Source organism: Panulirus ornatus, chromosome 63 (assembly GCF_036320965.1).
Source record: "Panulirus ornatus isolate Po-2019 chromosome 63, ASM3632096v1, whole genome shotgun sequence".
In the NCBI taxonomy this organism is placed as follows: Eukaryota; Metazoa; Arthropoda; class Malacostraca; order Decapoda; family Palinuridae; genus Panulirus; species Panulirus ornatus.
Genome location: NC_092286.1, coordinates 21,420,823 through 21,436,180, shown reverse-complemented (window position 1 = coordinate 21,436,180; position 15,358 = coordinate 21,420,823). Strand labels below are relative to the sequence as shown.

The 15,358-nt window shown below is 40.2% G+C and overlaps 1 protein-coding gene across 1 annotated transcript in view; it reads left to right on the top strand.

Annotated features, from left to right (window-relative positions):
* Positions 1-15,358, top strand: part of LOC139745968 (uncharacterized) — a 172,783-nt gene that overhangs the window by 109,812 nt on the left and 47,613 nt on the right. Inside the window, exon 6 of the mRNA XM_071656708.1 lies at positions 9,980-10,218. Within this exon, the coding sequence (XP_071512809.1) occupies positions 9,980-10,218 (239 nt within the window). The remainder of the gene's footprint in view (positions 1-9,979; positions 10,219-15,358) is intronic.

Genomic DNA, 15,358 nt, shown 5'->3' with positions numbered 1-15,358 from the left:
TATAGGTATGTATATATGTGTGTGTGTGGGCATTTATGCATATACATGTGTATGTGGGTGTTGGGCCATTCTTTCATCTGTTTCCTTGTGCTACCTCGCTAATGTGAGAGACAGTGACTAAGTATGATTAAAAAAATTATAACATAATATGTATATTTATTTTTTGTACACAGACATATACATATATACACCTGTACATATTCATACTTGCTGCCTTCATCCATTTCCGTTGCTACCCCACCACACATCACACACAGACACACACACACACACACAGTGAGGTAGCACCAGGAAAAGACAAAAAAAAAAAAGGCCACATTCATTCACACTCAGTCTGTAGCTGTCATGTGTAATGCACTGAAACCACAGCTCCCTTTCCACATCCAGGGGTAAACCATGGAAAGGTCTGTGGTGGGGTGGTGACAGGAGTGGATGAAGGCAGCAAGTATGAATATGTATATGTCTGTGTATGTATACATTGAAATGTATATGTATGTATATATGCATGTATTGGCGTTTATGTATATACTATGTGTAAGTGGGTGGGTTGGGCCATTCCTCGTCTGTTTCCTTGCGCTATCTCGCTGATGTGGGAGATGGCGATTAAGTATTATAAATTGAAAAAATATTTTTTTATTTTATTATACTTAACCGCTGTCTCCCGTGCTGTCTTCATCCATTTCCATCACCACCCCATCACACACGAAACAGCATCCTCCCTCCCCCCTCCCAGTGAGGCAGCACCAAGAACAGACAAAAATGGCCACATTCGTTCACTCTCAGTCTCTAGCTGTCATGTGTAATGCACCGAAACCACAACTCCCTTTCCACATCCAGGACAAACAGACTTTTCCATGGTTTACCCCAATTGCTTCACATTCCCTGGTTCAATCCATTGACAGCACGTCTACCCCAGTATACCACATTGTTCCAATTCACCCTATTCCTTGGATGCCTTTCACCCTCCTGTGTGTTCAGGCCTTGATCTCTCAGAATCCTTTTCACTCCATCCTACCACCTCCAGTTTGGTTTCCCTCTTCTTCTTCCCTCCACCTCTGACACATACATCCTCTTTGTCAATATTCCTTGTCTCCAAACCATTTCAACACACTCTCTTCTGCTTTCTCAGTCACACTCTTTCTACTACCTCACATCTCTCTTACCCTTTCATTACTTACTGGATCAAACCACCTTACATTACACATTGTCCTCAAACATTTCGTTTCCAACCCATCCTCCCTCCTCTGCACAACCCTAACTGTAGCCCATGCCTCATAACCATATCACGTTGATGGAACCACTATTCCTTCAAACATACCCTTTTTTGCTCTCTTTGAGATAATGATCTCTCCTTCTACACAGTCTTCAATGCTCCCAGAACCTTCCTCCCCCCTTCCCCCACCCTATGAATCACTTCTGATGCCATGGTTCCATCCGCTGCTAAGTCCACTCTCAGATATCTAAAGCACTTCACTTCCTCCAGTTTTTCTCAACTCAAACTTACTCTCAACTTTCTTTCACACACTTTACCAAACTTAGTCGCCAACCATTGCAGTTTCTCACCCGAATCAGCCACCTGTGCTGTATCATCATTGAATATCAACTGACTCGCTTCCCAAGCCCTCTCATCCACAACAGACTGCATACTTGCCCCTCTTTCCAAAACTCTTGCATTCACCTCCCTAACCACCCCATCCATAAACAAATTAAACAACCATCATGCACCCCTGCCACAAACTGAAATTCACTGGGAACCAGTCACTTTTCTCTCTTCCTACTTGTACACATGCCTTACATAATTGGTAAAATCTTTTCACTGCTTCTAGCAACTTACCTCCCACACCATATACTCTCATAACCTTCCGCAAAGCATTTCTATCGGCCCTATCATATGCCTTCTCCAAATCCATAAGTGCTACTTACAAATCCATCTGTTTTTCTAAGTATTTCTCACATACATATTTCAAAGCAAACACCTGATCCACACATCCTCTACCACTTCTGAAACCACACTGCTCTTCCCCAGTCATACTTTGTACATGACTTTACCGTCTCAATCAATACCCTCCCATATATTTTCCCAGGAATACTGGACAAACTTATGCCTCTGTAATTTGACCACTCACCTTTATCCCCTTTGTCTTTGTACAGTGGCACTAAGCATGCATTCTGCCAGTCCTCAGGGACTTCACCATGATCCATATATACATTGAATATCCTTACCAACCAATCAACAACACAGTCACCCCTTTTTTGATAGATTCCACTGCAGCACCATCCAAACCCCCCACCTTGCCAGCTTTCATCTTCCGCAAATATTTCACCACCTCTTCTCTGTTTGCCAAACCATTCTCTCTGAACCTTTCACTTCACACATCGACCTGACCAAAACACCCTATATCTGCCAATCTGTCATTGAACACATTCAACAGTCCTTCACAATACTCACTCTGTTTCCTTCTCAGTTCATCACTACTTGTTATTATCTCCCCATTTGCCCCCATCACTGATGTTCTCGTTTGTTCTCTTGTTTTACATACCATATTTACCTCCTTCGAAAATATTTTTATTTTCATTTTACTTTGTTGCTGTCTCGTGCGTTAGTGAGGTAGCGCAAGGAAACAGATGAAAAAATGGCCCACCCAACACATGTATATACATACACATGTATATACATACATGTACACACACGCACATATACATACCTATACATTTCAACGTATACATATATATACATACACAGACATATACATATATACACGTGTACATGATTCATACTTGCTGCCTTTATTGATTCCTGTTGCCACCCCAGCACACATGATGTGACAACCCCCTCGCCCCTGCATGCAAGCAAGGTAGCGCTAGGAAAAACAACAAAAGCCACATTCGTTCACACTCAGTCTTTAGCTGTCATGTATAATGTGCCAAAATCACAGATCCTTTTCCACATCCTGGTCCCACAAAACTTTCCATGGTTTACCCCAGACACTTCACATGCCCTGGTTCAATCCATTGACAGCACGTCAGCTCCAGTGTACCATATCGTTCCAATTCACTCTATTCCTTGCACACCTTTCACCCTCCTGCATGTTCAGGTCCTGATCGCTCAAAATCTTTTTCACTCCATCCTTCCACTTCCAGTTTGGTCTCCCACTTCTCCTTGTTCCCTCCACCTCTGACACATATATCCTTTTTGTGAATCTTTCCTCACTCATTCTCACCATGTGACCAAACCATTTCAGTACACCCTCTTCTGCTCTCTCAACCACACTCTTTTTATTACAACACATCTCTCATACTCTTTCATTACTTACTTGAGCAAACCACCTCACACCACATATTGTCCTCAGACATCTCATTCCAACACATCCACCTCCTCCACACAATGCCTTGCAACCATATAACATTGTTGGAACCATTATTCCTTCAAACATACCCATTTTTGCTTTCCGAGATAATGTTTTCGCCTTCCACACATTCTTCAATGCTCCCAGAACTTTTGCCCCTCCCCCACCCTGTGACTCACATCTACTTCCCTGGTTCCTTCCGCTGCCAAATCCACTCCCATATATCTAAAACACTTCACTTCTTCCAGTTTTTCTCCATTCAAACTTACCTTCCAATTGACTTGTCCCTCAACCCTACTGTACCTAATAAACTTGCTCTTATTCACATTTACTTTCAGCTTTCTTCTTTCACACACTTTACCAGACTCAGTCACCAGCTTCTGCAATTTCTCACCTGAATCACCCACCAGTGCTGTATCATCAGTGAACAGCAACTGACTCACTTCCCAAGCCCTCTCATCCACAACAGACTGCATACTTGCCCATCTCTCCAAAACTCTTGCATTCACCTCCATAACAACTACATCCATAAACAAATTAAACAACCATGGAGACATCACACACCCTTGCCACAAACCGACATTCACTGAGAACCATTCACTTTCATCTCTTCCTACTCATACACATGCCTTACGTCCTTGATAAAAACATTTCACAGCTTCTAGCAACTTGCCTCCCACACCATATACTCTTATACCTTTCAGAGAGCATCTTTATCAAGTCTTATCATATACCTTCTCCATGCCCATAAATGCTACACACAAATCCATTTGTTTTTCTAAGTATTTCTCACATACATTCTTCAAAGCAAACACCTGATCCACACATCCTCAACCACTTCTGAAACCACACTGCTCTTCCCCAATCTGATGCTTTGTACACACCGTCACCCTCTCAGTCAATACCCTCCCATATAATTTTCCAGGAATACTCAACAAACTTATACCTCTGTAATTTGAACACTCACCTTTATCCCTTTTGCCTTTGTACAATGGCACTATGCATGTGTTCTGTCAATCCTCAGGCACTTCACCATTAGCCATACATACACTGAATATCCTCACCAACCATCCAAACCTGCTGCCTTGCGCCAGCTTTCATCTTCCGCAAAGCTTTCACTACCTCTTCTCTGTATACCAAATCATTCTCCCTGACCCTCTTACTTCACACACCACCTCGACCAAAACACCCTATATCTGCCATTCTGTCATCTGACACATTCAACAAACCTTCAAAATACTCACTCCATCTCCTTCTTACATCACACATCACCACTCTTTGTTATTACCTCCCCATTAGCCCCCTTCACAGATGTTCCCATTTGTTCTCTTGTCGTACACACTTTATTTACCTCCTTCCAAAACATCTTTTTATTCTCCCTAAAATTTAATGATACTCTCTTACCCCAACTCTCATTTGCCCTCTTTTTCACCTCTTGCACCTTTCTCTTGACCTCTTGCATCTTTCTTTTATACATCTCTCAGTCATTTGAATTATTTCCCTGCAAAAATTGTCCAAATGCCTCTCTCTTCTCTTTCACTCTTGCTTCTTCATCCCACCACTCTCTACCCATCTAATCTGCCCACCTCCCGCACTTCTCATGCCACATGCATCCCTAAATACATCCCATTCCTCCCCCACTCCCCTTACATCCTTTGCTCTCACCTTTTTCCATTATGCACTCAGTCTCTCCTGGTACTTCCTCACACAAGTTTCCTTTCCAAGCTTACTTACTCTCACCACTCTCTTCACCCCAACATTCTCTCATATTTTCTGAAAACCTCTACAAATCTTCACCTTCGCCTCCACAAGATAATGATCAAACATCCCTCCATTTGCACCTCTCAGCACATTAACATCCAAAAGTCTCTCTCACGTGCCTATCAATTAACACATAATCTAGTAACGCTCTCTGGCCATCTCTCCTACTTACATACATATACTTATGTATATCTCTTTTTAAACCAGGTATTCCCACTCACCAGTAAATTTTTCAGTACACAAATCTACAAGCTCTTTACCATTTCCAATTACAACACTGAACACCCCCATATACACCAATTATTCCCTCAACTGCCACATTACTCTCCTTTGCATTCAAATCACCCATCACTCTAACCCAGTCTCGTGCTTCAAAACTGCTAACACACTCACTCAGCTGCTCCCAGAACACTTGTGCCTCATGATCTTTCTTCTCTCAACCCAACTCTCATTTGCCCTCTTTTTCACCTCATTCACCTTTCTCTTGACCTCCTGCTGCTTTCTTTTGTACATCTGCCACTCATTTGCACTACTTCCTTTGCAAGAATTGTTAAAAAGCCGCTGTGACATCACACAGCCCTGCTTCACACCTACATGTATGCCAAACCTTTTGTTCAACTACTTTCCATCCACTCTTACACATGCATGTGCTCCTCTGTAGAAGGCTTTCATGGCATCCAACAGTTTTCCTCCTATACCATGTATCCTTAACACATCCCATAAAGCATTCCATTGTATTCTGTCATATGCTTTTCCAGAGCCATAAAAAAAGCATGCAACTTCTTACCTTTCCCTAAATACTTTTCCATGTTCATCTTTACCACAAAAATCTGATACACACACATCATCCCCTACTTTCCTAAGCCCCCATGCTCTTCATTTATTCTGCATTCAGCCACTTCCATCATTCTATCAAACATCATTCTTGCATACACTTTTCCTGGTGTACTAAACAGACTTATTCCCCTATGATTGCTACATGCATCTTTGGCACCTTTTCCTTTTAATAAAGGAACAATAATGGCTTTCACCCAATCCTTAGGAACAACCTTGTTTCCATGCTAAATTGCATATCAGATGCATCCACTCTATCACATCATCTCCTCCATACTCTAGGTGTCTTTCTTACCTTCAACCTCATTATTGCCCTTCTTACTTCCTTTTTCACAATAGGTCCTTGCACTTGTATCCTCTTCCTTCCATTCTCCATACCCATGCATACGATAACTGCTGCTTTCTTTCAGTTCCTCCATTCAATTCAACAACTCTCCTTCTCACATTAACATTTCTATTGTTACATGCACCTCTTTCCTTTTCCTTCTCCTTCCAGTATAGTTTCATATTATTCCCAAACATTTCACTTTACTTTCTCCCAAGATCTTCATCTACTCTTTCTTTGCTTTCCTATATCAGCTTCTTAACATTTTGCACACTTATTTTATATTCTTCCCTCCTCCTGTGCTGAACTTCCACTGGTGCATTCCCATCGAGCAATCTACCGTATGCCATTTTTTTCTCTTCCACAGCATTTCTAATCTCTTCCTTCCACTATGTATTGCCTTTTTTATTCCTGTATTTCATGACTTTGTATTGAACTATTAATTCTACAACTCATTCACCAATGACTTCATCCCAGTATTCATTGCACTTCCATCTAAGCTTTTAGCTACCTTCCTTTCATGCATTTTATTTTTATTCATCATTTTGCTTGCCCACACTTTTACCTCTCCATTCTTCCTTACACCATACCTCCACTTCCCCCTGATCCTCATCCCCAGAAGAACTACGAAATGGTCAGTCTCCAAAGAATCCTCTTACAACTCTAGCATTTAACAAAGTCTTTCTCAATCTTTCATCCGTTGCCGCACAGTCAGTCAAAGCCTTTTGCTCTTCTCTTTCATTCATGTATATCTGTAGATCATCTTGTGCTGAAAAAAGGTGTTTGCAAGGAATAAACCCCTCTCAGCACAAGTACCCACAAGATAGCTTTCATTCTCATTTACTCCAGGCACTCCCCATTTACCAAGTATCTCACCAATATCATCACATCCCCTTTTTGCATTCATATCACCCAGTACAACCTAGTTCCTCTTATTCTCAAAGCCATTTATACAGTCATTCAAATTTCCCCAGAAAAGCATCATTTTATCCATACATTTACAGTCTTCCTAATTTAAGTACATGTACACATACCCATGCGAACTTCATAATCCTAATCTTTCCTTTCACCCTCACTATTCTTGATCCACTCCATCTATGCTCCGTAACACCCTCCCACACTCTTGTTGATAGCAGAATTGCACATCCTTCTTTCCCTCTTCCTCAATAATTTTCATTCATTCCTGTCCATACCACACTTTCCATGCTCTCCCATAACTTGCATTCATCATTTCCATTTTCAGTCTACACACCCTACCCAAGAATATGGGTTTCTCCAGTACCCAGTATATCTAAGCTACAACTAATAAACCTCTCCACAAGCACCTTCCTTTTACTCTTACTAGTCATCTCATTCGCATTCAGTGCCATCACCCTCAATTGTTCCTCTCTTTTGATCCTTGGCATAACTAGTTCATCACTTAATGAATTGCCGTTTGTTTTCAACATCACTGTATATTCTGAAATCATGTAGGATGACTTATCACAAAGATCTTTACAAATATTTTAACACCAAAGCTATGTCTTTGGGCCAAAATGTAATGTCTGAAGCCAAGTCTGCCATGCATCAACTTCAGACTTTCACCAGTGTGCAAGCCCTTAGCAGGGCTGAACTTTCACTTAAATTTCTTTTATATGTTATCATGCATTCACCTTACCTTATGAAGTTTGTCATTTTAAGTTGTTTATATGTAGCCTGTGAAGTGCAGAACATGCAAGAATAGCAGAAAGTGTTCAAGAGGCAGCAGTTTTCCAATAATTCTCACCTGAAAAATCTCATTAGTGCAGTAATTGTTAATTGTATGCTTTTTATGGGGACCATCAGCTGCAAGATACACAAAAACACACACTTCATCATGGCTTATAGCTTACTAGTCTGTAGCATGCAGTAAAAGGTGGAAGTTTTGCCTCTAGGTAATCACAATATTTGCCTGTTTCTTTCTTTTATGTTTAGTAAGTCATTGTCAAAAAGCTGTGGAAAATAATCTAATTCTTTAGAACTATCTGTCACTGCACATTTGTTAGGCAGTCCAGAGTTGGAATGAATCAAAATTGAACAATGCTGGTGTATATGTTGTCAATTTTCAAGCACATGTTTTTGTAAGCTTGGCAGCGTGGTGTCACTCTACTGGTCTAGAATTCTGGGAATTCCTAGGACACTCAAACTTGGCTCTGATTCATTTACCATTTTATCTCTGTTATAACTATAACTTTCAGCATTGTTGCTTCCTGACAATGTTTCATGAAGATCAGTATCATATATCTCTTTGATGTAAATTGTGTTGGTTCCCACACTCATTTAATATAATTGTTTTGCTTTCATAATGAATTAGGTTTTCCCAGGTCACCTGTGCTTGCCCCTGGACAATTTACCTCATCACTGCAGTTATTATTCCTTTCATACACTGTTTCTTGATGCTCACTTTCATATACCTCACTGTCTGAATCTTTTAATGTATCAGAATCATATTGATCCATTATATCCAGGTAGAAATTTGGTTTCCTGGATCCTGCTATCTGTGGAAAGATCTTATGCTGATGTTTTTGACAGCTTGGGGGTGATTAATGATGTGAATGAATCATTTATTGTGATTGCTCTGTGTAAGTAAGGCATTACTCTCAGATGAAGGATTGATACATGTGTTTTCTGCCTAAAAATGCCCACAAGAAGTTCCAGTTCTAGAAATCACATACTACTTGGCGACAGGGAACATAAAGGAAAACACGATATTGTATTTGACATGTCTGCAGTGATTGAATTAAGAATTAAAAAGTGAAGTCTAGAAATGTACTAGAATTTGTTATGAAGGTACCTACAGCTGTAATGTTTAGAGACTCAGTGAGGGATTAAAAATGTTTGTGGGAAGGGTTGTTTGAGCTATTTGACAGTTCCTTTAAGAGATAGAATTAGATTGACTATTGGAATATATTACGTCCATAAGTGTTAAGATATTTGAAATAGGATCCATGAAGGCTGAATTGTTTAAATGGTTTAAAGACTGTAAGAAATAAAAGTGTGGTAGATAAAAGAGACTTTACTCTGATGTCTAACATAAAATAAATGTGCAACTAATTGTAAAGAGGAAGGTGACTCTTAGAAAGTACCAGAGAATACTGAATGTTAGATAAAGTTCAATTAAAAGCTTTGTTGGAAGTGCTAAGGTGTTAGAGGTAGAATATTTGCTAATCAGATGAAAATACTACATACAGTTGGGGTATTCTTTGAGACAGCATAAGTGAATTTAGACACCCTGAGCAATGACAGCTTGAAATCTGTAATAATCCTTTGCATTTATCTATGATATCAATATCACTGATGCTTCATACCTCTGGGAACTTACCCCCAGGTGGCTGGTCATGGCAGAAATGCCTGTTGGCTTCCATATCCAAACACATCTTCCTGTAGAGCTCCATCCTTTTCACACCTTCCTGGGTCCACTCCCAAATGTATTCCCATTTTCCTCTTCCTCCTCTGTTTTTTGTTTTACTTTGCTGTTATATATCTTCTTATTCAGTATATTACCATGTGTCACAATGTATATGACCAGTCAACTTCATAGTTTTTTTCACATCTCCGATGTACTTCGGCATTACTTACTTCATCCTGAATATGATATGACTGATGCCCCACAGAGAGATGAATTATACATTATTGTGTTTTGTTAAATTGTATCACTGGTGTTAACAGAACTGAATTTTGATGTAATTTTCAGACTGGAGGCTATGAGTGTTCACCTACATCACCTACTCTTGTTCAGTGTGGTATAGGTAATCCTCTCACTGATACAACTGGCCCTTTGATATTTAGCTTCCAGGAGTCTGGACACCCATTTGATTCTAGATTCATTGACTTTACCATCACTGCTAACTCCTCATCAAGAGAAAAGACACCACAGGAACCTTTGCATTTTCTTGTAGAAGTCATCAAGAGAGCAGAAATATCAATAATTGGGTATGTATTATATGTAAGTTTTCTGGCAACTATAAATCAAAATACTCTACCTTCTAAGATTACCCTACAGACTAATGAATCCCTATCTATAAGTATAGAAAACAGAAAGAAAGCTAAGAATGATGATGTATATTTGCTGAACTTGAATTTAACTCCTAATTGGTACTAACTACTGACCTCAGACCATCCCCATTTTTTACATTTGCAAAATGACCATATTTGCTCATGTCTCTACACTAGCTTTCATGTATAATGCAGTGAAACCACAGCACCTATCCACAACCAGGCCCAATAGATGTTTCCACGGTTTCTCCGTGATCCCTTCACGTGCCTTATATCAGCCCAATAATAGCACGTTGTCCTTTGTATACCATATTGCTCCGATTAACTCTAACCCTTGTTTGCCTCACATCCTCCTACATGTTCAGACTCCAGTCCTTCAAAGCATCTTTCCCTCTATCCTTCCACCTCCTTTTCCTTGTTCCCTACCACTTCTGATGTATACCTTCTCAGTTAGCCTCCCCCAAGTTCTGATGTATACCTTCTTAGTCAGCCTCTCCCTACTCATCCTTTACATATGTCTAAACCATTTCAGCACACCTTCTTCATCTCTTTCACACATACTAGCATTACTTCCACACTTGTCTCTTACTGTATCATTTCTTATTCAGTCAGCCCTTTCACACCACATATTTTTCTCAAACATTTCATTTCCAACACATCCATCCTCTTTGCATTTTTATCTAAGGCCCATGCCTTGCATCCATACAGTACCCTTAAAGATGGTGACCTTTCTTTCAACACATTTCTCATTGTGCCCAGGACCTTTGCTTCTTCATCTACCCTGTGGCTCACTTCAGCTCCCATGTTTCCATTTTTTTTCCATATCCACTTCAAGGTATCCAAAACACTCCACTTCCTCCAAGTTCTCTCCTTATAAATTGCCACTCCAAATTGCCTGTCTCTCTTCATTGGTAAATTTATTAATCTTGCTTTTATTCACAATTGCTCTCAATTTCCTCCCTTCACTTACTTCTTCAAACTGAGACATCGTCCTTTGCCATCAATAAACTTTCATCAGCAAACTGACCTCTAGGCACCCCCTACCCCCAACAGGTTGCATATCTGCTTCTTTCTCAAAGACCCCTGCATTCGCCTCCACCACACCATCCATAAACAGATTACTCTGCCATGGTGTCATCACTCTCACGATAGAATCTTGCCTCCTTCTTGTAACTTTCCCCCACTCCATATGTTGGCAAACATTCCACAGAGTATTTCTATCAACCTTATCATACAATTTCTCCAAATCCATGAATGTCACAGGCCTTTTCTTTCAGTAAGTATTTCTTGCACACATTTCTCAAAGCAGACACCAGATTCACACATATTTTACCTTTCCTGAAACTGCATGTTCCTCCCCAATCTGAAATTCTTTGCTTGCCATCACTCTTCATTCTTTAATCACCTACTCAACTTACCAGTTACACTCAACAAAGTTATACCTCTATAACTTGAACTGTTGCTTTTGTCTTTTACATCTTTATATACCTTTGTAATTTGAAGTTTTACTTTTGTCATCCTTTTTTTTTTTTATATATTAGCACTGTTCAGATTTTCATCCAGTTCTCAGGCACCTTGCTATAATCCACACTTACACTGAAGTCCTTCACCAACCAGTAACTCTTATTCTTAAGAAATTCATCTGCAATCCCATCAGCTTCAGCTGCTTTGCCTCACTTTTGCATATGAACACTCTTACCACCTCTTCTCTTTTCACCAAACCACTTTTCATAACTCTCCCTTTGCATGCCTCCTTGTCCAAAACATTCCACATCAGCCACCCCATCATCATACACATTTAACAACCCTTTAAAATACCTGCCCCATCCTATTTTTACCTCATCTCTTCTACCTTTTACCACCTTGCATTTACACCCTTCACTGATGTTCCCTTTTCTCATTTTCTCACACTGTGAACCTCCGTCAAAAAATGTTCGTATTCTCCCTGAGTCTTGGTGTTACTGGGAAACCCCAAGTCTCATTTGCCCTCTTTTTCAGCCCATGTACCTTCCTGTTGACCTCCTGCTGCTTCCTTTTGTATATCTCTTAATCATTTTCACTCCTTCTTGGCAAATAACATGCATTCATCTCTCTTTTCTCTCTCACTAACAGTATTATTATTTATTATTATTTATTATACTTTGTCGCTGTCTCCCGCGTTAGTGAGGTAGCACAAGGAAACAGATGAAAGAATGGTCTAACCCACCCACATACACATGTATATACATAAATGCCCACACGCTCATATATATATACCTATACATGTCAACATATACATATATATACATACACAGTCATATACATATATACACATGTACATATTCATACATGCTGCCATCATCCATTCCGGCTGCCACCCCGCCTTACGTGAAATGGCACCTTCCTCCCCCCGCATGCGTGCGAGGTAGCGCTAGGAAAAGACAACAAGGCCACATTCGACCACACTCACTCTCTAGCTGTCATGTGTAATGCACCGAAACCACAGCTTCCTTTCCACATCCAGGCCCCACAAAACTTTCCATGGTTTTTCCCAGATGCTTCACATGCCTTGGTTCAGTCCATTGACAGCACTTTGATCTTGGTATACCACATTGTTCCAATTCACTCTATTCCATGCACGCCTTTCACCCTCCTGTATGTTCAGGCCCCGATTGCTCATAATCTTTTTCACTCCATCCTTCCACCTCCAGTTTGGTCTCCCACATCTCGTTCCCTCCACCTCTGACACATATTTCCTCTTTGTCAATCTTTCTTCACTCATTCTCTCCATGTGACCAAACCATTTCAAAACACCCTCTATTGCTCTCTCAACCACACTCTTTTTATTACAACACATCTCTCTTACCCTTTCATTACTTATTCAGTCAAACCACCTCACACCACATATTGTCCTCAAACATCTCATTTCCAACACATCCACCCTCCTCTGCACAACCCTATCCCTGGGGATAAGGGAGAAAGAATACTTCTCACGCATTCCCCGCGTGTCGTAGAAGGCGACTAAAGGGGACGAGAGCGGCGGCTAAAAACCCTCCCCTCCTTGTATTTTAACTTTCTAAAAGGGGAAACATTATTATTATCATTATTATTATTATTATACATAATCACTGTTTCCCATGTCAGTGAGGTTGTACCAGTAAACAGACGAAGAATGGCCCATCCACTCATATACACATACATATATTATTCATTATACTTGATTGCCATCTCCCGCGTCAGCGACGTAGTGCAAGGAAACAGATGATCAGTAGTCCAACCCACCCACATACACATGTATATACATAAACGTCTATACACGCACATATGCATACATATACACTTCAACGTATTCATTCACAGACATATACATATATACACATGTACATACTCATACTTGCTGCATTTATCCTTTCCCATCTCCACCCAGCCTCACATGAAATGGCATCCCCCCACACTCCATCCTTCCACTCTAATTTGGTCTCCTGCTTCTCCTTGTTCCCTTCACCTCTGACACATATATCCTCCTTGTCAATCTTTCCTCACCCATTCTCTCCATATGTCCAAACCATCTCAACACACCCTCTTCTGCTCTCTCAACCACACTCTTTTTATTACTACAAATCTCTCGTACCCTTTCATTACTTACTCAATCAAACCACCTCACACCACATATTGTCCTCAAACATTTTATTTCCAACCCATCCACCCTCCTCCATACAGCTTTATCTATAGCCCATTCTTCATTGCTTCTAGATCCTTCACCACCTCCCCGACCCTGTGACTCACTTCTGCTTTCAAGGTTCCATCTGCTGCCAAGTCCACTCCCAGATATCAAAAGCACTTCACATCCTCCAATATTTCTCCATTCAAACTTACATTCCAACTGACGTGTACCTCAACCTTGCTGAACCTAATGACATTGCTTTTATTCACATTTACTCTCAACTTTCTCCTTTTACAAACTTTTCTGAACTCAGTCACCAACTTCTGCAGTTTCTCACTTGAATCAGCCACCAGTGCTGTACCATTGGTGAACAGCAATTAACTCGGTTCCTAGGCCCTTTCATTCCCATCAGACTGCATACTCTTCCTTTCTCCAAAACACTGCAGTTACTTCCTTAACTACCCCATCCATAAACAAATTAAACAACTATGGTGACATCATACACCCCTGCCAGAGACAAACCTTCACTGGGAACCAATTACTCTCCTCTCTTCTATTTCACTTGCCTTACACTTTTTATAAAAACTCTTCTGCTTCTAGCAGCTTACCTCCTGCACCGTATATTCTTAAGACCTTCCACAAGGCATCTCTATCAACCACATCATATGCCTTATCCCGATCCATAAATGCCACAAATAAATCCATCTATTTTTCGAAGTATTTCTCACATACATTCTTTGAAGTGTACACCTGATCCACACATCCTCTACCACTTTTGAAACCACACTGCTCCTCCCCAATCTGATGCTTTGTGCAAGACTTCGCCCTCTTAATCAGTTCTGTCTCATACAATTTTCCAGATATACTCACCAAATTTGTGCCTCTGTAGTTTGAACACTTTCCTCTTTATATTTTTTTATTATACTTTGTCACTGTCTCCCACATCATTGAGGTAGCACAAGGAAACAGACGAAAGAATGGCCCAACCCAACCTCATACAAATGTATATACATACACGTACACACACGCACATATGCATACCTATACATTTCAACGTATACATATATATACATAATCAGACATATTTATATTTATTTATTTATTTTGCTTTGTCGCTGTCTCCCGCATTAGGGAGATAGTGCAAGGAAAAAGATGAAAGAATGGCCCAACCCACCCACATACACATGTATATGCATACATGTCCACACACGCAAATATACATACCTATACATCTCAACGTATACATATATATACACACACAGACATATACATATATACACATGTACATAATTCATACAGTCTGCCTTTATTCATCCCCATAGCCACCCTGCCACACATGAAATAACAACCCCCTCTCCCTCATGTGTGCAAGGTAGCATATATATATATATATATATATATATATATATATATATATATATATATATATATATA